The sequence below is a fragment of the Hetaerina americana genome, unplaced genomic scaffold (genome assembly GCF_022747635.1).
Source record: "Hetaerina americana unplaced genomic scaffold, ioHetAmer1.1.p SCAF_2, whole genome shotgun sequence".
NCBI classification, from domain to species: Eukaryota; Metazoa; Arthropoda; class Insecta; order Odonata; family Calopterygidae; genus Hetaerina; species Hetaerina americana.
Genome location: NW_027286763.1, coordinates 110,949,292 through 110,973,443, shown reverse-complemented (window position 1 = coordinate 110,973,443; position 24,152 = coordinate 110,949,292). Strand labels below are relative to the sequence as shown.

The 24,152-nt window shown below is 37.9% G+C and overlaps 1 protein-coding gene across 1 annotated transcript in view; it reads right to left on the bottom strand.

Annotated features, from left to right (window-relative positions):
• Pex6 (peroxin 6) overlaps positions 1 to 21,989 on the bottom strand; it is a 28,988-nt gene extending 6,999 nt beyond the window's left edge. Inside the window, exons 1-9 of the mRNA XM_071585202.1 lie at positions 21,385 to 21,989; positions 21,136 to 21,279; positions 20,530 to 20,636; positions 16,975 to 17,311; positions 14,262 to 14,599; positions 12,962 to 13,044; positions 11,717 to 11,881; positions 7,760 to 7,906; positions 5,532 to 5,640 (exon numbers count right to left, since the gene is read on the bottom strand). Of these exons, the coding sequence (XP_071441303.1) occupies positions 5,532 to 5,640; positions 7,760 to 7,906; positions 11,717 to 11,881; positions 12,962 to 13,044; positions 14,262 to 14,599; positions 16,975 to 17,311; positions 20,530 to 20,636; positions 21,136 to 21,279; positions 21,385 to 21,966 (2,012 nt within the window). The 5' untranslated portion in view covers positions 21,967 to 21,989. The remainder of the gene's footprint in view (positions 1 to 5,531; positions 5,641 to 7,759; positions 7,907 to 11,716; positions 11,882 to 12,961; positions 13,045 to 14,261; positions 14,600 to 16,974; positions 17,312 to 20,529; positions 20,637 to 21,135; positions 21,280 to 21,384) is intronic.
• Positions 21,990 to 24,152: the final 2,163 nt, after the last annotated feature.

Here is a 24,152-nt window from a genome sequence, read left to right as displayed (position 1 = left end):
AGTTTTTTAAGTCTTTTCATATTTTGGATTGCAATGTCAGTATTGTGATTACACATGTAGCTTTTAAGAGACCACTTTAAGAGCTCTATATTATCATCGTAGATGATAATTGAGCCTTCAATCAGAACAGAATGTAGAATCAGAACACCAGTTCCAGTTTTCGTTCATTCCAGGAATGCTTGCATCAAACAGACAGTATCCAAGATTTCTGGGGACAATAAGCCTTTCAAATCCTTTTTTCACATGAATTTTCCACCATACCATAAGAAAACATTTAGTAAAAATATATAAGTAAACGGAACAACTTCAAGAAGCAAAAATCATTTGCATGGACTGGGGATTCGAACCTGGATTCCTCAACGTCCAGCCGAATGCTTTATCCAAATAAGCTCCCAAGGCATTCTCTTCCACTTCAAAATTTTAAAAGTTGGCTTTAATCTTGTGGACGGGGGCACTAAGCACATGACTAAATAAACCTGTGACATTTTATGAGTGGTATTTCAACGTAACATCTTGTTCCTTTGAAGCCCTTGAAATCTTTAAGTGTAAGAGGATGCCTTGGTATCTTAACTGGCTAAAGCACTCGGTTAGTCATTGAGGGGTATGTGTTCAAATCCCAGACAAGGAGAATTATTTTTGCAATTCAAAATTGTTGCATTGAAATGCACATCAGTAAATGATTCTGTTAAAAGTTACTGTTGCACTATCCCCTTCAGAGTCTTGGAATTTGAACAACAATTTCACCAGTTAAATTGTAATGCTCCATCTTATTCATGGCAAAAGAGAAAGTATTACTCTCAAATTATTATCAGAACATTTCAACATATTATTCTATCTAGCAGTGACCAGTTAATAATGTTCTCTTATACAAATACAGCTTGTCACATTAATAAACCATGATTACTCTTAACCTAGACACTGGATTTCCTTGTAAAGTAACCGTGAATAAGATAATTGCACATGTCAGAAACTGAAAATAGGAGGCTGAAAAAGAAAATTGACAGCTGCTGACATTGGAAGGATTTGCCAAACTTGTGCCAAGTGTTTTAAGGGCAATAATGTACTATACCTTGGGTAGTAGAATGGGAACATCACATTTCTGTCATCTGCAATAATTTCAAGGGAATGAAACATCCTCAAGAGAGAAGCTGAAAGCAGATATCGCAAGTCGAGAAGTGAAACTATAGCCTCGTAAAAACTCAATAGAAGAGTGGAATCCTTCATCTACCTGAGCAGCAATGTGACTTGGAAGAATGGAAGAATTTTGACAAACATCAAGTAGGGAAAAGCGAAGGGAAGTTCCCACAAGCAAGACCAAGAGGTTAAGTCAAATCTAGGACAAATTGAGAAGGACGCTATACAGAGAAGTTATCAGATGAGTGAGGGAATCAACACTGAATAGAGAAGCATGAGGGGCTGCAGGAAACAATAATTATAATTGAAATACTGATGGCAATGATGATGAAACATAATATGCCTGAGTTACATGAACAAGAAGGACACAAAAGATTATCAGCCAGTGATAAGAGACATTTTAATAGAATTTCTTGAGATGATTATTTGCAATGACTTGTGGTCATATGCTAAAGAATTAATTACATACGAGGGCTGACCAGCAAGTAACTCACACTTTCGCCTAGCTTAGCAGTAGATAGGGCTAGAGCCACCATCTTTGCATCTAAACGTCCCTACACTCAGCGCATGCATCCTGCTGTGGTAGTTTGTACAGACTGTGGTTCTTCTACTTTGCTCACTCTGGGAACAGTTAAAATGTGCACACCAATAGAAAATCCCACGATCTGTGATTAGGTGTTTACTTCCTAAAAATCACAAGCCCATTGAATTTCATCGGCAGCTTGTGTAAAGTGTATGGCGACAGAATAATGATCGAAGGCGGAGTGAGGCAGTGGTGCATTTAGTTTTAAATTGGCCACAGCACCAATGTTCACAACAAAAACTGCAGTGATCGTCTTAGCCTTGTGAAAGATGAACTGACGGTGAAAATCAATGAAGAAATTTGTGTAAATTGCCAAGTTACGATTACGGATCTCTCACTAGACGTGGCTTGCAGCACAGCCCCTTAGCAGTGGTGCAAAACTGCATCCTGATGTAAACAAGCAGGTTAAAATGTATGGTGGCAGATATCTTCTAAGACAGCATTGAAAAGCTTGTGTATTGTTATGATGCGTCCATTTCAATGGGGACTCTATCTAGAACAATAGTTTAAGAATATACCTTTCAAATTTATATTATTAAACTTGGTCAAGTAACTAGGTTCAGATTTTATTTCGAAAGGGAATTTACTTTCTGGACAGCAATTGTATTTTCAGGAATTATTCTGGACTGTAAAATTCAAGACACAGGAAGAACTTCATGAACACCCCATTAAATAATGGGAGCATGCAAGTTTTTTTTGCTAAAATACTGATGATCATTATATGTTATATTATGAATTTTTGTATTTCCTTGCTTACATGCCTCCTAAAAATGTATGAGGGTAGGCTCAAAAGTAATGCACACATGCTTGTAGAGCACGAACGAAATGGCCTTCAGAAGCCCTCCACGTGGCACATATAAGTAACATTCCCCCTCAATGATCATGCACAGGTTTGAGGTCGTTGCATTCACCCAGTGTATTTCGAGAAGCGTAAGTATGGAGCCGTGTTCTATTGCTATGCCAACGCAAGTTAAACAGAGTGCTGTTATCAAATCTTCAACTGCAGAAAAAGTGACTCCTACTGGGATTCATCGTCCTTTAAAGGCTGTTTATGCTGACGATGCTGTTGATAGGCATACTGTAAATCGATGGGTAGTAAAATTTCGTGGTTGCGAGCCTGGAAAAGCCATAATTGTTGATGAAACTTCTTTTGATTGTGTTATGGGATGCTCACCGAGTTTATGTGGCCGATTTTATGGAACGAGGGGCAATGGTAAATTCTTCTCAGTATATACAGACTCTAAAACACCTCCGATGTCGAGTTCATTGTGTCAAAGGCAGCCTAGCGCCAATAATCTAGCAAAATGACAACGCTCGTCCTCACATCTCGCATGTAACTGGAGAGGCTCTGCGAAACCAGAAATTTGAACTGATTCCACACCCTCCTTATACCCCCAACCTTGCGCCTTGCAATTTTTATTTTTTTCCTCAACTCAAGAGACACCTCAAGGGTAATCATTACACTTCGGACGATGAGGTGAAGGCAGCTGTACAGTCCTGGATTCAAGAGAAGTCGGAGGAGTTGTTCAGTGAAGAAATGAAAAAAACTTGTTTCACGCTGGGAGAAATGTGTTAGCCTTAACGGTGACTATGGTGAAAAATAAATATATATGATTTAGAAACTTAAGAATTGTACTTTGATGTACTCTTTTTGCCCGATCTTGCTATTTGTTTTCGCTTGCACTCTAAAAGCATGTGTGCATTACTTTTCAGCCTACCTTCGTACATTTTTACTTTGGAATTGTACTCATTAGCAAATCTGTACAGAACAACAGCCTATTACCAAAAAATGTTAACAAACCACTGCCATTAAAAATACTGAAAAGATTCCATTCCACTACATTGATTACGACATCCTGGAATGTGGAATGGGTCATGTATTCTACTTACCGTATTTTTCCATCGATAACACACACCTTATGAATAATGCACACCCAGTACTTTGTAGCTATCGTGAATTTGTATAGATACTGTGCATCCAGAGCTTCATAGTTATTTTGAACGTGAATAGATGACATGCATCTGTATATACATACATTATACATATTATACATATTTTGTGTAAAAATACATCTATATTCATACACTAAATGGTGGTGACAGCCAATGAATAAATGAAATCATAATTGCCTGTGGCTATATCTACCATAAGTATACAGAAGATTAGAGCCAGGTGATTGAAATTAACTGCAAACAAGAGAAGGATCAAAATATAAACAACATTTAAAAGCCAGCACTTATTGCTTTTTTGCTATGATTTGTAAGTCGAAACAAGACATAGGTTCATGTTTCATTTTATATGCTTTATAAATTAACAATCAGCAAATCAAATATAAAAATATAAGAGAATGAATGAAGTAGAATTTTCTTGTTTTGTTTGCTTTACTTTGCTTTGTTAGTATTGGCGCTCAGCCGTTCTAGACACCCTCCAAGTTACATGTAAGTGCTGCCTACATGGTGACTGTTTCAAACCTGAATTGAGTCAAGCTTTCGTAATTTAGAATTTTCTCAAAATAATTACCATTGGAGAAGAAAATTATATACAGCGATGTTCAAGCTAGAAGTCATCAATTTCATGAAAGAAATCACTAGGTTGCCAGGATGTATCCATTAATAAATCTTTTGAATCAAAGTTACGTTCTAATTGGGAAAAGTGGATGATGCCTGGTTTGAAAGACTACACAGAATCGGAAAGGATTAAAAGAGTGTCTTATGAAGAAATAAGAGAGTGTATTTTGGAAAGTTGGCAGGGTGTCAGAGTGACTTGAGTAAAAAATGGATTTGAAAAACCTTTAAGCAATATTTCAACGCCAGTACTAGAAGATGAGGAAGAATTAACTTCGGAGAGTGAATTCAGTTTTGTGCCTGAAGAGATAATAAATGCTCTGAATTCATTTAATGGTGATTCAGGTGACAAATTTATTGGATTTGAGTGATCTATCTATCCTATCATACGTATTTGTATAAAATACGATACTCTACGTTTCCATGAAGTACTATGTATTTGAATAAAGAATTACCACACATTAGAATAAATAAAGTATAGAAATTATACGTTTCTTCTTTTTCTTATGGATTTATGAGATGAAATAACTGTAACAGTATCAGACATGTAGAAAATTGAATAAAATTAGAAAGGCATGCTTCGAGACAAATTTATTTTTGCGAGACTCTTCTTTAAATTATAGCACAGATAGGTATGTAAATGTTTGGAGTTTTTCAATTTTCATTTCATAATGCACATCATCATTTTTTTTTATCACATGAACATTTTCGTATTAAGATTTTGTAGATTAAGCACCTGTTATCGATGGGAAAATACAGTAATTGCGAGCAACCAAGTGCCCCTCTATGTGGTCCTTGGGGAAACGGCATGACAGCATGGGTTAGGTGTGACTGCAAATTGTGTCAATGGTACTGAGATTATCTCTCAGTTACATAAGTAATTCACCATGACATTAAAAATGTACGTACAGAGCACATCCATCGTAAGTGAAATTTATTTACTTGCAGTTTAAGTGACATTGCAGTATAAGAGTTCTCAGAAATGATTGTGCAATTAGACCTCATCATATGCCGGCAAAGGACATGTTATATACATGCCACATGTTCCATGCTTATTTCAAACATGTCTTTTAGGAACCAATAAACATTAATCAATCAATGAATTTGGACTCATGGCTTAAACCCTGCTCTAAGTGCCTCCTCCAGGGGCTTAGTCATCCATTACGGCAAGTACACATCAAACAAGATGCAATGATTAAAACATGTTTGACCAAATATCTATCTGGTCCATTGCGGTGAAGTCACTCACCTGTCCATTACTCCTCCAGAGTCACCTGTCCGCCCGCGGCTTGGGGCAAGGGAATCCAGCTCGTCAAAAAATATAATGCATGGAGAAGCACATCGGGCCCTCTCGAACACTGACAATTGAGAGAGTACCACAGAAGAGGAGGATAATGCAATGTACACAAGTACATTGCTCTAATTAATACATTAATTGCTGTTCACTAACCAAGGATTAAAATTACATTCCAAAAATTAAAAAAGTACTGTGAAGCAACATTTTCTTTGCATTTTTCATAAAAGTGGCTTTTCCAAAAAACAGCTGAACAGTATGCACCAACAACAAAAAGTATGCATTGCTATCATCAATCAATTGTTTTCGACCACTTTATCTTTACCTACACCTTAAACAATTATAAGCACTTAAATGCAGAATTTTATAACAATCGCTTTAAATATAAAGAAAGTTTTATGATTCAATCTTTGCTTTTCTATGTTAATGGCCACGAAAAATGAGTGTCTGTCAGATAACTACAGTTGCAAAGTCAGAGAGTCAAGTAGTAAAATCATGGGGAAAAAATCAAATATCATCAAAGGATTTTTTTATAAGATATTACCATTAAAATCATCTAGAAGAATATTCAGCATATGATATTGAAAATGAACAATTAATGTAACATAATCTAAGGTGACAATATAAACTTCCAAGAATAATCATTATAAAAATATCACACCATTTCATTGTGCCACACTGATCACTTACAAGAAACTCAATTTTTTCCCATGAAGTCGCGATTTAAACCTTACCTATCATCATGGTACCACATTGGGCTTAATATTTTTGACTTTAGTATATTTCAAAATTAATACTAAATGCTCAAAACACTTTTCCAATACCTGTTTTCCCCAAACATAAAAATTATCAACAGTAACGTTCGCTGTAGTCTTTAAATTATTGTGATCAATTTCAAATTTATTTTGATGGAAAAAAGGTCATAAAATTATTTCTGTTTGTGTGAAAATGGCTTTCAACCCGTTAATGATTTCTAGGTTGGAGCCATCATCCATAAGGGCAAATCTACTTGATGTTTCACCCTCACTTAAATGACCCCTTTCTTAAAGAGTGTGAATGAATTTTATTTCATTACGTGGGAAAGATGATTTTTGGGACCCATGATCACATATATCATCACTATTTATTCTTGATAATTTAAAGCTATAAATATAATCTATTTGGAGCAAGAGGAATGCATGATGCAGCAATTTTTATACATATAACCCATATTTATAATGAGAATGCCTCATCCAGTACTAGAAATAAATAAAATTTAAAAAATTATACATAAAATTGGTTAAAATATCATCACTCATTAAATGACTTCAATCTTTTGTGAATGAAGCGTATTTGAATTCTTTAGCATCATCACTGATGCAACAGCCAAGAAGACACGACAGGGCATGATTAGAGGAACATTTTTTACTCAGACAGAATCAAATCAGCTTGCCTGTCTTTTTGGACAATAATAATATTTTCATAAAATTTTAATTTTGAAGTAGTAGTTTTGAGGGGAGGCGACCGACAGCTAAGGTCATTTGCGCCATAGGGGATGGACAGGAAAGGGTGAAGGGTAGAGAGAAACCCGGCGTCGGCATTAGCCTACTCTTTACAGAAGGCATCAAGGGGTCCGCAGTTTAACGTCCCATCCGACGGACGGCATACTCACTCAAAGTGCCCTCCACAAAGTACCTCAAGTAGGGATCGAGATACCTCTGAAAAATATTCAACACCGCGGGGATTTGAACCCGCACCCTCAGGGTGAGAAGCCAGTACGTTAGCCCCCGCACCATCTCGATCCCCTTTGAATTTTGAATAAGTGATATTATGGCTATACCATAAACACAGTAATCAACCCAAAAGTCGATTTGGTAGGTGATGGTAGAGTTCGCCCAGTACCCAGTAGAGTTCACCCAACGGCAAGTGAATTCACACATCAGGGTGGGGGGGGGCCTATTGCTATACATATATTTGAATTTTATTATTTCAGTAACTTCTTAAAAATAGGAACAGAAAAATTATAGGATTTCGGATTCAGGTTTTCGATTCTCAACCAAATGAATCAGATGTATCCATGCTGAGATTTAAACTATGTTCATTTATAAAACCCATATTTTTAGGGATGATTTTTTGAAATCGTTGACAACTTGAAAACACAGGACCCCTCTTTGGAAGTCCAAAGGGTATTTATTAATGCATACCTTCCCGAACATTGGCTTCACTCTGGCCCACATACATATTTAAAAGCTCTGGTCCCTTCACTGAGATGAAGCTGAAGTTACACTCCGTCGCTACAGCTTTGGCAAGCAGCGTCTTCCCCGTACCCGGTGGCCCATACAGCAGAATTCCTTTAAAAAGTACACACCAATGAAGTGCAGCAGGCATTTTTCAAGATCACTAAAAATATATAATACATGAGGACAAACCAGAAAGTAACCTCCATTTGCACGTGGCGAGCAAAGCAAAGGCCAAATGTTTGCATTATAGACATACACAGCAGAGCACTAGAGCAGTATGCCTCAAGCTGCAGTGTTTGAAAGGCTGAACTGCTTCTTATTTGCTAACAGGAGCAAGTCAAAATGAACAATACAATTGGAAATCCCACCAAATGAAAAATCCATTTAGAGCTAAGGTTTTAAAGGGAAATGGTTTAACTGAACTGTACATTAATTGTTAGGCGGTAAGAAGATTGCCTGGTCAGCTAGTAAAGTATAAATCTCACTGTAATTTTTACCTTAAACTTTTTACGTGTAGAGAAATTCAGTCTAATGGTAAGCTTGATTCTTTCCCTAAGTGGTCTTTTAACTATGATATCCAACTGAAAGGCTAACCTGTTTAATTCTACAAACTTTTGAAAGCCTTTTGATGAATCTGCTTGGATACAAACTGTGAAGACTTGAGCGCGATAGGACGCCAGTGAAAGCATTATTACACAAACATGTTTGTTTCTCTTGCCCTCTGTCCTTGATAATAGTTTGGTCTCTTTGTAATGTGATGACATTGTAAGCATTTCTCTTTGTGATAGGGCATGTTTCTTTTACTGCCTTGAGGTAGTAAGTACATTGTAGATAGTACAAGAAGAACACAGTTGGTTCACTTTTGGCTTTGAGTTTCAATGCCATTTTTTCCTTGTGGGTGTGCAGTTGAATCAAGTGCGATTTCAAGAAAATTTTATTAACTTATAACATTTAAATTTACGTGTTTGTTGTGGTTACCTGAAATGGCAACTAAAATGACTTCTAAAATATAGTAGATGAAGAATTGGTGAAATACTTGTTATCACTAGGTGATGACAATTATACTGAGGAATATGGTGAGAGCAAGCATCTGAGAAACGATATGAATTCGGATTCAGATGGCTCTGACATTGTGGTGCAGAGGAAAAAGCCAAGAGTCTAACATAGGAAAGTGAAAAAGATGATACCATTGGTGATGTGATTGATGAGCATTATTCAATTTGTTTTTTGCCCCACTACCATGGAATCTATTAGCACAGGAAACCAAGAGGTATAATGACTGCACACGGTTCCTAGCTGCCCATGAAACATTATCCCCAAGGTCTAGAGAGGCAGTCATTCACACTAAGAGAATCTCTATAGGATTGATTGCTATTATTCTGAAATTTGTGTAGTTAATCGTGAAAAACATAACCAGGAGTCAAAAAGGTCCCATTGGTAGGCACACAGTGTGAAAAAGGTGTGCACAGCATTTGTTAGGTTCACCATAGGAGTAAATGAACGGTCCAACGATAAGGAAACAGCCCTAATATTACACAGAGGTAAACTATACGATAAGACAAAGTGGGACTATGTGCAGGATGACAAAAAGTTATGCCATTCCCTAGATTTTCCTTATACATACATTTATAACTTTTTCCAGATTTATTTATTGTCATTTTTTCAACGTAACAATGGCAGATTTATTATAAAATGTTTAAAAAATAATATAACTATTGAGTCTAAAAGTAATACTGCAGAAAAAAAATTTGTCAAAGTTACAATTTTAAAATAAATACATAAATTTTTCAACCAATGTAAAACAATATGTTTATGATTAAAAAATTGAATTTATATCCAATTAAAAAAAACTCAAATCGATATCTACTCCAATAACTTATTAGAATATTAAATTTTCCTAAAACAATACATTTTCCTGAAATAACCCCAGCATTTTTCCCTAGTACCGCTCACAGAAGTTCGCACTATAGGTTAATACAGCAGTTAAAATAAATAATATTTTCAATTTCCACGAGCCTATAAGTCAAAGTTATGAATTGATCCGGCATGCCATGTTAGTAGTAGTGTTTGGGGGAGGCGACCAACAACTGAGGTCATTTGCACCATAGGGGATGGACAGGAAAGGATTAAGGGAGGAGAGAAACCAGGCATCGGCATTAGCCTTCTCTTTACGAAAGGCGTCAAGGGGTCCGCAGCTTAACGTCCCATCCGACGGACGGCGTACTCACTCAAAGTGCCCTCCCCACTAAGCACCTCAAGTAGGGATCGAGATACCTCTGAAAAATATTCAACACCGCCGGGATTTGAACCTGGGCCCTCTGGGTGGGAAGCCAGTACGTTAGCCCCTGCGCCATCTCAATCCCCCAAATACTATGTTGAGAGAGCATATGGTGACTACTAATGGCAGCAATTTATGCAAGATTTTGCATTGAGTAAGATAAGGCACAGAACATTTCTCACTAAGTTAACGACTGTTTATGGAGAACTTGTGAATTAACTTTTTGAGGAGACTAAAACTTAGCAGAATGGTTTAAAGAGTACCATAAAGGACCTTCCGCCTACCAGGGAGCCTTCTAGTTGTGGAAAAGCCATTAGGGCAAAAGTGTGCTGATGCTCAAGAGATGCACTTTGAATAATTTTGAGGCAATGCAGCAATATCTGAAATAAACCTATTTTTCCTAAACTTTTCCCAATATTTTTTATACAAACCTTGTAAATATTACATATGTGTGACATATAAGAAACAGCATCATTAAAAACTTTCCATATACTTGAATCTGGAGAACTTCAATGCAAGTAGTAAGGTTAGCTAGGGCTGTGCAATTACAATAAAGTTGTATTTTGAGTACTGGTAATGATGCCATTGAACCGTTAACTGAAAATTAGCAAGCACTGTTAACTGTTTCTGATTTCCAGTAATCTCAGATCTATAATACCGCTGAAATTCTTGAGCACTGAACAGTTTTAAAAGAAAATACGAAAGGTTCATGAAGTGACTCCAATGAGTTTTGGTAAAGAAAAAAAATGAACATTGGAAAAGAAGTGGTGTTTATCCTTCTGTGTCTCCATGCTGATCATAGCCAAAAGTTAAAAAGTTTTGCCGTGAGTTATGAGTATGGACTACCTTGAATATTGGAGAGGATAATAAATGAACTTTATCTAACTAAAAAATAATTTGGCAAATGTTTAGTTTTACGGAGTCACCCCAATCATTTCTTCTCCTAAGTTACAAAATACCAAATTGATGCTCTGGGAATTCTTGAGAAAGAAATAAAAGCTCTTTCTAATAATAGTCAGCATCAAGCGAAAATCCCAATCATTTATTTCCATTGAAATAATACATTAAAAAATCCAAAGGAACGTGCTAACAGCGATAGTCATTGGCTACTGGCCGATTAACTCTGTTAACAACATTCATCCATATAAGCTTTAATAAAATCTCATGGAATTCAAGTACCATTAACCAAATTGTGTTGCAATACCACATAACATTAGCTGTAATATTCTTAAATATTTGCACAATCAGAGTCAAGTATGAGAGGGAATATATTTTGCTAGCAGATGGCAACATTTTAAGTATGCTGGAGATGAGGCGATTCATTACAACTGAAAATTAAAAGGGAAAACTGGTTCCAGTTTCCAGAAGTTAAGCTGTTCTTTGTTTGAATAAAACTTGATCCATTAGTTTGATAACTGAAATAAATTTGATGAGATGACTTAATTTAGTTAGTCATTCTTTATTCGAAGACACTTATAATTTACTATTGACTTAATTTTAGGGCAAAATTGGTGGTGTATTTTATATAAATAAGTTTGGAGCACCAAGTTTCCAAGGTCAAAGCGGTCAATTTTCCACCCTGTCTTTAATCTGTAGGCCAGTCATTTTATTTAGTGTGTTTAAGAAACAAATCAAATACAGACCAGTCCTCTTGAGTCCAGTATGCAACAGCTGCGGGTACTTCAATGGCAACTCTATCATGGTGAGAATCTCCTCCCGGATGTCAGCAAGACCGCCCACGTCCTCCCACTGCACGGATGGTATTTTAGGAGCACCAATCGCATCTGAATAAGCAGCGAGCATCTTGTCTGTGAAAAGAAAGAAGGATCATTTCCACTTGAGGACACCCTTCAAAGAAAACAGGGTGAACAAAGAAAATTAATTTCATCTCACAATCTTTGTAAAAACCCATTCACAACTCATTTTCATGTAAGATGCACACACCATATTTGAGCATCAAAAAAAAGGGAAAAATCTTGAACATTAACAGAAATTATAGGTTTTAATGAAAGAAAATACACTATTCAAACATTTGCAGTAGCTATGTAACTTAAATTTTCAAATATAATCTGGTATATGATGTGATCAGTAACATTATGATATCAAAAAACAGCTGAGAAAAAGCAAAAATCATTTTCAGTCATGCTCTCTTCAAAATTAACTTAGCAGGTGTAACTTTTTGGAAATTATGGATACCCATAGTTAACAATTAACTTTGCATTTGAGGAAAAAAAGTGCTTCTAATGGGCTGGGAAATGCGGTATATTTGAGTTGATGAAAAAATGTGTCATAGTGACATTAGGAGAGGAGGAAAAATGATGATCAAATAATTGCCAAAAATTTATCATGGAAAACCATGCGTGTACATTGTTTCGGAAAGTGTACCAAGCAGGTGAGTTGGAGAGAGAGAGGGGTTGGCCGTGGGATCAGAGACTCGCAATGCCACAGATGCAGTGCAGAGGTATGGGAGATTAAGTCTTGCATGGGTAAAGACTCCACAAGGGAGTGGTTGGACAAGGACTGCCAACAGTGGCCAAAGGGGCCTTGGCCTTATACCACATCGAGGGGTCCATAGGGTGCTTTGATCCATCAATCGATGAAACATGGGAAAATAGCTTGCAGATGGGTTGCAAGAATGTGGTCACCATGCTTGTTCTATCCCTACAAAACACGTCTCATACTGAATTTCAGCCAATATTATCCGTGACGTAAGGTTACCCACGGGGGAATGTGAAATATTTCATTGGGAAATCATGTCAACAATAAAATTTACCTAATACGAACTGAGATAATGCCTTTACAAACCTTTCTAGTGGCCAAATACGTTCATGTTTACTTATCAGAATGGATTGCGATGAATTCTCACCCATGAAACCCAGAACACTCACCAAGTGTTTCTTCAAAATCTGTCTCTTCTAGGGAAATGTCCCCTTCTCCACTGCTAGAATTTCTCAACTCTAAATACTTCTTCCTGCATAAAAGACATGAAAGTATTCAAAGTGATTACGTGGGTTTGATGGTTTGAGGCTATACTTTGGGAAAATTAATGATCACTGAATAAATAAACTCGGTATTTTTTCTGGGAAGACCTTCATTATACTTATAACAGTTTTGACGCATAGGCAAATTCATCATACCTGATGATGAAAAATATCAAGTTTCTTTATTTAGTGAAAGTGATTACATCACTGGTGTTAGCATAAATTAGTGCCTAAAAATGTGATTTATTTGATAGCGGCTAAAACAACAAAGTTAAAGGTCTGTTTTCCAATTTCATCAGCAACTCATGTTTATTCCAAAGACTCTCCATAGAGTGAAACTGTTAGGAGCAAGAACATATTTTAAAATTTTGAACATAATACTTGAAAACAATTCAACACCCTAAATCATCTATATATAACTTCTATTTACAAACACAAGATGATTCATACTGATATTTGATTAGTCAATAATTACTACAATGGCAAATATGAGAAATTATGTTTTCTAATTGATATCCATGAACCACCATGTATCAAAATGCCACCAAATGTGAAAAAGTTCAGAATAAAGTTTTGGTTAAAAATGGAATTGCTAGTCATAGGAGTAATAAAAAACTTAATCGAGAACAGTAAATGATTTTTTCCGTGATGCATCATACCAAAAACTGGGGACGAACTTTTCCTAATGCTAATCTTGTCTGAGGAATGAATATCACTAATATTTCATTATTTTCATAAGAATTTCTAAAGTGTAATACTCCTTTGTTCATCAGAGGAGTAAGTCAATTTATTAAATAAGAATTAGCAGTAAAGCTATTGATATTTCTCACTACTTGTACATAGTGCTTGTGTCTCTCATGCTTAAAAGCAATAGATAAAATTGGAACTTCCACCATACAGGCAAACCATTATTTGGCATATTGCATAATTAGGGCCACTGCAATATATTCTTGAATCTAGTTCCAATAATACCAAGATTATTGATCCAACTCCAAATATTTACGCTTTGAATGTACCATTACTGATTTCCATACGTAGGATTTCTCATAGGGTAGCACGCGATAAGGCATTGCTAAGAACTCCACAAGCTCATTACGCATCTTTCCTGGGACCCAGAGTCACCCAATATTCTGGGTTTCCCAAAAGGCAAGTCATCAATCCCATTGACAGCAGCACTTCTCGTGAGGGGGTCTGCACTGACACAAACCTCAGAGCCCCAGAGATCAGGGCTTGAAGGTCACCAAAGATGAAGCCGGCTGTGCGCAGGGCAAGTGCCATGGGAAGCTCATCGGGGTGTACGGCCCCCACAAGGCGTAGCATCCACCCAATCATCCTCTCTCGGCCGGCAGAGTCTGGTGGCTCGTGCAATGAGATCTCCTCAACAAATAAGCGGGCAAGGGCAGCTGGGAGGTCCGAGTGGTGCAGACGTGTGGTTGCTACCACGGCAACCACTCCGGGGCGCTTCCTCCTCAGGTCAGTCAACCACTGGAGCCACGACTCGATGCCCCGACCTTCATCGGGGCCATCCCGTCCCAGGGCAAGACACTGCAGAGGAAATTTACATGTACATATGGTGTTGACCAAGCAGTGTTGAATGTTTTGAGGAATAACTGGGCATTAATGACAATCGGTCGAGAGAATCAAAGCCTTTTTAGTAACCTTCAGGAAATATTCGACAAATATTATTATTTTGTTTTAGGGAGTAATTACAATGAATAATTTTAATAATTAAAATTCAAGTATTGTTTTTGTGAAATATTTCCCTTTAATAAGTAAGGTGATCTACGAGGGTAGTTTGAAAGGTTCTCAGAATCACTACCAGATGTCAGCGCTAGCACAAAGAGTTTCCCGCATAGTAATCGGTAATCCTTTGTGAGTGTACACATTGTGCTCTGGGAAGTGATCTGTGGTGCAGACACCTTTCCGTTGTAGTTCCCGTGTAGTGATCTGGGAAGATGGAAAAAATTGAGATTTGAGCAGTGATTAAATACTTCGGAAAGAAAGGTATGAAAGCAAAAGAAATTCATGAGGACTTTCAGAACACTCTGGGGGACTCTGCTTCTTCATATTCAATTGCTGCCTAGGGGACAATCGAATTTAAGTTTTGTCAGGACAGCTTAGATGATGATACGCGTAGTGGTCGGCCAAAATGTGCCATTACCCCAGAAATTTGTGCAAAGGTGCATAAAATGGTCATTGAGGATCACGCAGGACAGAAAGAAATCACTGAAGCTGTAGGGATGTCATCTGAACAGGCATACCACATTTTAATAGTGGAATTGGATATGAGGAAATTATCTGCTAGATGGCTCCTGAGACTATTATTCGCAAAGGATCACATCAGGATGAAAGTTTCTGAAAAATGTTTGACACATTTTAAGAGCAACCAACAAGCTATTCTGCACTGGTTTGCGACCACAGATATAATTTGGGTCCACTACTATACCCCAGATAAAAAACAGCAGTCAAAGCAGTGGGAACATGATGATTCACAGCCAACAAAGAAAGCAAAGGCAATACAGTTGGCCGGAAAGGCGATGGCTTCAGTTTTCTGGGATACGAAAGGGATTCTGCTGGACCAGCTACAGTAAAAGATACATGAAAAAAGGGCAGATTTGGCAAGGAAAAAAGTCATCTTTCATCAAGACAATGCATGCCCACACAGACAAGTGTCGTTGCCATGGTGAAAATACATTAAGTAAGATACGAATTGTTGCCACACCTCTGCCTTATTCAACTGATTTGGTTCCATCGGATTTCCATCTCTTCCCCCAGCTAAAAATTTTCCTTGGTGAATGAAGATTCCCTTCAAACAAAGAACTAAGAGCCAAGGTAGCAGTATTTGCTAGCCAGTAAGAATCTAATTTTTGAAATGGGATCATTCGAGATGGCATTAGTGTACAGGGAGGCTGAAACATTGAAAAATAAAAAAGTTTCAATGATGTAAGCTGATTATTTCAATTCCACTACGAGAACTTTTCAAATTACCCTCATAGTTAATTGGCATTATCAACTAAGACATTCCATAGGAAAAAATAGGCAAATAATCAGAAACAAAATCATATAGATTCAATAATTTTCCATCTCATCTCACAAAGTTATTAATTATGAAATAAATATTACACCATTATCGCTTATTTAAAAATTGGCAATTTTCCACAAAATAAACTTTATTACAACCAGTTTCCATGTAACTACATGAAAATACGGGATGATGATGTAGTTACATTAAAACCGGTCATGATGACGTTTATTTTATGGAACATTGCCCATTTTTAATCAATCATGATATTCCACCGTATCACATCTGAAATTTTTCTTTTTATCATTCATCGCCTTTGTAACTTTTTCAAGCAATATGTAAGCAAATGAATGATATGCATGCAATGCCTATGAAATATTCACCGGATAACCGGTCACCGCAGGGGGAGTTCATCCCAGACTTTAACTTTATTCCATACAACAGGGTGTAGTTAACGCAGCAATCAGTTGTTTGACATTACTTGTTGAGTATCCCATCCCAAATCGATATAATCAAAGAAATTGTAATATGTTTTCTTGAATTTATTAGCAAATTTGACAATAAGAATAACGTGTTTCATGCATCTTCAATTTTAGAATTTAATATTGACCAGTATTAAATTGTTATGGAACGCATATTGTCAAAATGATTCTAATTTCACCTAGGAAAACCTTACACAATTAATAACTCTACATCAATGGAACGAAGATGAGTGAGAAATAGTACGGAATCACCTAACATCCCCAGACCCTTAAAAAATGAAATACGAGAAATTTCTTTACAGGCATAAATTTTTAAGACAGTCTATTGCTCACAAGAAATGACACCATAATGAGAACTCTACCATCCACCAGGAACAAACCCCTGCCCTCCCGTTCAGCTCCCTAACAATTCTCACCTCGATGTTGTGCATGGCCAGGAGGCAAGGGGCGGCTGATGAGAGGGAGGCAAAGATGGAGGCGAGGGTCTTCTCGATGCTCCCAGGGCCTGTTCCTCTGAGTTCCGCACAGTCATGCGTCCACAGGTGGAGGCTGCCCACATCCCACAGCCCTGAGGCCCCTCCCGATGCAGCTGCAATGACAGCCCTCTTGCCCGACCCCTGGGGGCCACTGACGAGGATGACGGGGAGGCTTCGGACAGGGGGTGGTTCGAGGTCAAGGTCATTTGGAGTGGGCAGGAAGGGCAAAAGGCAACTGGAGAGAGTTGTAGCATGTCTAAGGAGCCAAGGAGGACACCTGCAGGAGACAAAGAGAGAGAATCATTCTCACCACAATCAAAAGTTAATAATACATTTCAAAGTGAAGTATTATGCTTCTGGGGATCGAGATGGTGCGGGGGCTAGCGTACTGGCTTCCCACCCAGAGGGCCCGGGTTCAAATCCCGGTGGTGTTGAATATTTTTCAGAGGTATCTCGATCCCTACTTGAGGTGCTTTGTGGAGGGCACTTTGAGTGAGTACGGCGTCCGTCGGATGGGACGTTAAACTTCGGACCCCTTTGCGCCCTTCGTATAGAGTAGGCTAATACCGACGCCTGGTTTCTCTCCACCCTTCATCCTTTCCTGTCCATCCCCTATGGCGCAAATGACCTCAACAGTCGGTCGCCACCCCTAAAAATACTACTATGAACCACGTAGTTCTCAATAATTTATTTAATATGGCAGTAGTCAAGGGATAGACTATTGGCCTACTGACTGGAGGGCCCAGGTTCGACTCCTGGGCAAGTCTCCCTGGGCGATATCAGCTTCACTTGGGCTGTGTGATTTTTTGGGGATAAGAACTTCCTGGGAAACCATAATCAGTTCAGGGAAAGATTCAGTCCCCCCACCTCTGCTTTGAGAATTTTACATGCCATCGGACTTCGTATTAGGTGAGCACCAAACAGGCCAACCTTCGGATAGATTACTGTGTTCTTGGTTTGTTTATGGCGGCAATGCAGGGTTTCTCTACCCCCTTCATCCTTTCCTATCCATCCCCTATGGCGCAAATGACCTCAGTTGTCAGTCGCCTCCCCTCAATACTACAACTACTAATATGTTTCTAAATATTTTTCAAATCAATGAAGTTTCTAACTATATGAAAATTGAGAGCTCCAAAGTTTCCCCAGCATAAAAACAAAGGCATTACAGACCAATTGTAGATTTAAATATAATGAAAATGGTTTATTATGGCAAATTTCAGTCACATATGAGCTATGGAATTATTTTCTGAGGAGCATCACCTTCCATACAAAAAAAAGATGAATTAAAAAAATTAAGCTGTTACATATAATTTTACACCACAATTCAATCAAATTATTACATTTGTTCCTTACATCTTTTCTTAAAAGTGTGCACTCTGTTAGCAAAGGGCTCGAACAGGTTTGCAGGTAAGGTGTTCCAATCAAGAACTGTTTTGTTTAGAAAAAAAAATTTTTTTTTGTTTGTTCTCTGTGCCCGGCATTTTACCTTAAATTTGTGGTCATTTCCCTATGCTGGTTGTGGTTTCCCAGGAAGATCTGGTACCTGAAAATTCACATATCTTGGGTGGAGCTGAGGGTGCCTAGAGAGGCTTGCCAGGGAATTGAACCCAGGCCTTCCGGTCAGTAGTCCAACTCTCAACCCCTGGACTAGTACGACTCTTCCCCCCTTACAATTATCTTATTTAAACTCTCATTATAGTTTTCTGCATTGCAGTATACTGGATTGCATTAACATCACAAATCAGTTTTGAAAATGCATGCATCCGCACCATGATATTCTCAAACAAAGGAAAACTCCAGGTTTTGTGGGAAATCGACAAATAAATATTATGAGTTTATCATTTGCATTACACTCACTCAGAGAATGGGCTTGAAGAGAGTATGGTGGAATGGTATCAGATGAGAATACACCAGAATGTCAAACTTTGAGCTTTTATTCAAAGGTATTATGAATTTGTTTTAGCTCTCGTGCTGCTAACAGGTTTGATTAATGGTGCCGTGGCTTAATAATCAAACCTGTGAACAGCACGACAGCCTCAATGGGCAGAGTATTCATATAAAGTGCAAAAGGCACCTGATTCAAATTTGGATGATGCTTCTAGGAATCAATCAGCAAATCCAATCCGTGAGGATTTCTGAATTCCACAACTACCAAGTTGGATGCTATGAGTGGCACACTAAGGGGAATGAACTTAAAGGTGCACTGCCTCATTAAAACATCAATTTAAGATGATTACTGCAAGATAGTACCTGGTGAGAGTTCTACCTTCACCTAATAAATGAACCTTCAAGTTGAGAAACTACAGTAAGGCAAGAGAGATGCGCATATTTCTCCTGCATTAGCCTTTACCCTAACCCCATAATGCAAAGACAGTTCAGATTAAATGACATACAAGGTTTGCACAAGAGATTATAGGAACAATTTTTTCTGACATGGCTGTACCTCACAGCATGCATACTCAGTGTTGGAGGGTCTGACTTCCAACAGTTGCCAAATGCCAGTGAGCATTCGTTCGATTGTGTTTTTAGTGGACCCCTGCCGAGTGAATTGGTGCAAGTGCAAAATGCAGCCAGCAATTGAACAGCAGTGCACCATCAAATTTTGTATTGGACTGGAGAAACCTGGTACAGCGACATTGGGCATGACTCCCCTAGTGTTCAAGGATTAAAGCACGTCACAAACTGGAGTGTGAAGTGGTACAAGCTCTTTAAAGATGGCCGGGTGAGTGTAGAGGACAAGCCCTGCACTGGACGACCGTCAACGTCAAGAACCGACGACGACATGTGCATTAAGTGCTGAATTCAGGCTGTCTCCATCAATTGTGATAGCATGATCGCAGATCGCATATTGGCATAGATAAGATGACAGTGCACACCATTATCCCTGACAATTTGGGGATGTGAAAGATCTACGCTAAACTCGTCCTGAAGGTTACTTGACGAACAACCAAGAGCAGAGTCACTTACCTGACAAAAAAAGACAAATAGGTGATGATTCCCCAAGCCCCTTACAGTCCTGAATTTGCAAGGGCAAAAGGGACTTGATGCTCAAGGGATGTGCCTTGAAGGATTTAGAAGCATTGTACCAATATCTGAAATAAATCTATTTTACCAAAACTTTTTTCGATACTTTTGATACAAATCTTGTACTATGAATGCCCCTCTAAATTTATTTACAATTTTTGTAGAACTACAAAAAAGGAAAATCATCTCAGAACTGTGGAATTTTGAAGGCTTTCTTATTTTAATTGTGTCTCATGAAATCCATACAAATGATGTAACATAAAATCACCATACTGGGGCAATGAAATCAGAGAATATACCATCACTGAAAAAAGTAAAAAAATTTGGTATCAATTGCACCTCAACTACATCTAAACCCTTATGCAACATATTCAGAGGGAATTTCTCTTTAGATGCACAATTTTAAGAAGACCAACTAAAAACCACAGCTTTAAACACAAATCCCATTTGAACACTAGGATATATACGTACTTGTCAATAAGAAATTCTTTGAAATTGATAACAGTGAGAGGTGGTATGCTCTTCAAAGTCCGTAGGCACACTGGATAAGTTGGAACATAGGAATTAATATCTGGACCCTGTAACCATTAAAAGGTCAAAAATTAAATATTGTAATTGCCAATACTTGCAAGAATTTTAAAATTAATTATTCTTACATTAACAGCTTTGATTAAAAAAATTAAATTTCCTAAGTTAATTTAAAGCCAGAAGGTCCATTTTTCGGCCAAATCCTTAAAAATATACTAATGTGTTTCAACATCCTTAATTGGCAATTGATAGGGCTTTAATTGATGTTAAAATCATATAAATAACTGGTTTGGGATGACCATTTTCTTATTAATTATAATGAAAAATATCATCACACAAATATATCAGCAATGAATTCCATTATAAACATCTGACCCAAAATTCCAAGACATCGGCGTTTGCTAAGAGAAGTTTTGTTCTACAAAAGAGAACAATACGAGAACTAAAGTTTGCCAAAATAGAATCTATCAGAGCGTATCACAGAATCAAACCATTTTATGCCATGGTAGAGCTGTATACTCTCAGGATGGCCATCTTAATGAATAATACCTGTCCAATTTTTGTTTTCTCCACTTGAACTAAAAAGCAAGGCGAAATTGAGTCGCCCTGAAGCCGGACAACTGCAAAATGGGCAATCTGATCATTTGGTCTGGATATACGCAAAATATCACCAGCATGCACATACCTGGGAATCTGAATGAATAAAAACGTATTTCAGTAAGCACTGCTTGTTGATTATGTCGCCTATAACGAAGCTACTAAAATTAGTCAAATAGCATTATACTCAGGGAAGTCTACCTTAAAGAACGATTTTGTCACAGTTTCAATCCGAAAATCATCTTTATGGGCCCCAAACGTTTCTCTCACTTGGCTCAACTCCAAACTTTCCGCGAACTTAGGAGAGTCCTTCACTATGTGGAACTTCATTCTAAGTCGTTCATTAAAACGAACAGTTCCTCTAGGCATTACAGTTTTTTTAATGTTATGACATAATACATCACTAGCAATCATCACTGTCCCATTAGCACCAGGAAATCCCACTGCCAGAGCTAATCTAATCCTTTTACTATCTTTATTATTTTCATGCAAACATAACTGAACCCAACAAGGAGTTTTGTTGGTCCTAAAAGGTTCCAGTAGATACTTACTGGAAACTATAACATAGTTATCAATATCCGTATCATGTCCAAAACCAGCATGAACCAAAATACGTTTCATAACTTCATGAGGTACACCGATTAAAAACAAACCTCTATCACTCATCCTCAAGCACATATAACAAAACACAACAAAATAAAATTTCGGGCGGTGCGTGAAAATGAGGCACAATAGGTACTTAAGTATTGATTTATAGTTCTCTTTGACAAGGAAGCATAACATTTTAGATTTTCATATAGCATGAGATAAAGTGTTATCCCCACGTTCGAAAACAACACAAGCAGTATAACCTGCGATACGAAATGCGCAATACTGCCCGGCGAGGCATCATGCCCCACTATGGGGCACAAAGGCTCTCAAATTCCCCGGCGGAAAATTATTAAGAAGGGAGATTGAGATCGGCAGTTTTATGAACTTTCTCCTGTCCTCAAGATCAATGAACAGGAATTGAAGCCCCAATGTCTCAAAAAATATCGTTAAACCGTCTCGGAATAACCCATTTCATACAACAGTCTGCTGACACAATTACTTGTATCCCATTTTGCCAGGTTTAATAATCACACTTTTCTAAATTGGACAATTACAAGAATTTCCTCTGATCTCCAGTAACGGTAGTAGGCATTATATCATGTACGTCGATTACAGTCGGTTATTATGCATATGTATCTCTTCATTACGGTAATTAATGTATGTATTTATGTTTTTCTACTGACGGTATCTATAGTGGCAAGTGCTGCACTTGGATTAATAAAGATGATGATGGTACGCTACTATAGTTCGCCTAAGGTCCATACTTGGCTTTTGTTATCAGTCATCTTAACTCTGGTTATTAATCTGGGGCTGTGCTCCCGATATTAAATCTGTCTTTATTCTAAAAAAAGCCGTCAGTATAATAACCCAATTTTCTACAACAGAACACTGTAGACTATTATTAATAAGTTTGAATATTCTTACTTTGTATAGCACGAATGTCTATAAAATATTGATTTATGTCAATGATGACTTATATTTGTTTCACTTAAGACGAAGTAAATGATTATAACACCAGAATAAAAAAGGACATCATCATGTGTAACTGCAGATTAACCAGATTACAGCATTGCTTGAATAATTTTGGTATAGAATCAGTTAATCAACTGCCCCACAATGCCAGAAAAACCTGCTCTGCCAATTATTTAAAAAACTTGTACTCATCGCTAGTCTCTTAAGCTCTGTACTCGGCGAATGATTATTTTATTCGTAGAAAAACTCATATGATTTTCTCATGTGTTACCTGATTTGTGTTTATATGACTGGTAAGTGTCATATGTCCGATGTATTCTAGTTTGAAGAGGTATATTGTATGACTGCTTAATGGCCAATATTAGGGACAGTCAAACGAAAGCCGAATATGTTAAGGTAAGTACAAGATAAGGTCATAATGATTTCTTCTTTCACTGCAGGGGCCTTGACCTTATCCAATTCCTCGAGCGTGGAACCACAATCAATGCGCAGCGCTGTGAAGTCTCATTTAACAGAAACTGCGACGGCCCTCTAAGGCAAAACGCCCCGGAATGCTGTCGGACGGAATCATCCTGTTGCATGATACTGCTCGCCCCCATACTGCCTATCCGACGAAAGCTACGCTTCCGCGATTTGGTTGAGGGACACTTCAACATCCTCCGTACAGCCCGAATCTTTCACCCAGTGATTTTCACATCTTTGGCGGCCTTAAGAAAGACATTAGTGGACGTCTGCATTATTCGGACGAGGAAGTGCAAGAGTGGGTGCGGTCAGCGACCTACGTTTTTTTACAGAACTGGAAATGATCGTCTCGTCTCCTCGTGGGATAAATGTATCAACGCTTTGGTCATTGCTAATGAATAAAACTATTCCACGGTCACGTTAAAGCGGGTGTGCGGTTGTCATTCATTTACCCTTCGTAATAATTATATAATACATTAATAATGTATTATATACGAAGTTGTGGGTCGCGGTAGTCCAAGCGTAAAGCGCTGACCGGAGGGTCCCGGGTTCGATTTCCGGGCAAGTCTCTGGGGACCCAAGCTATGTGATTTTTCGGGTACCAGATCTTCCTGGGAAACCATAACCGGCATAGGAAAAGGACCTGCTCCCCCGACCCTGATGTGTGAATTTCCCAGGCCGTCGGGCTTAGCACTGGGTGAACTCATCTCCTAGCAAACCGACCTTCGGGTTGATTACTGTATTTATGGTTTTCATTCGAAATTATGAGGATAGATGGGTATGGCCTGAAACGGGTTTTTTTTGTTAACAGTGTTTAAAGTGACGTTGAAAAGTAATGTTTTTAAAATTGATGTAATAAAGAGGTATAGGTATTAATTTTGAATTTCAATATTTAGATTTGGTTTCATTTGATTTTATACGGTGCCAGGTAGTCCAAACGTAGA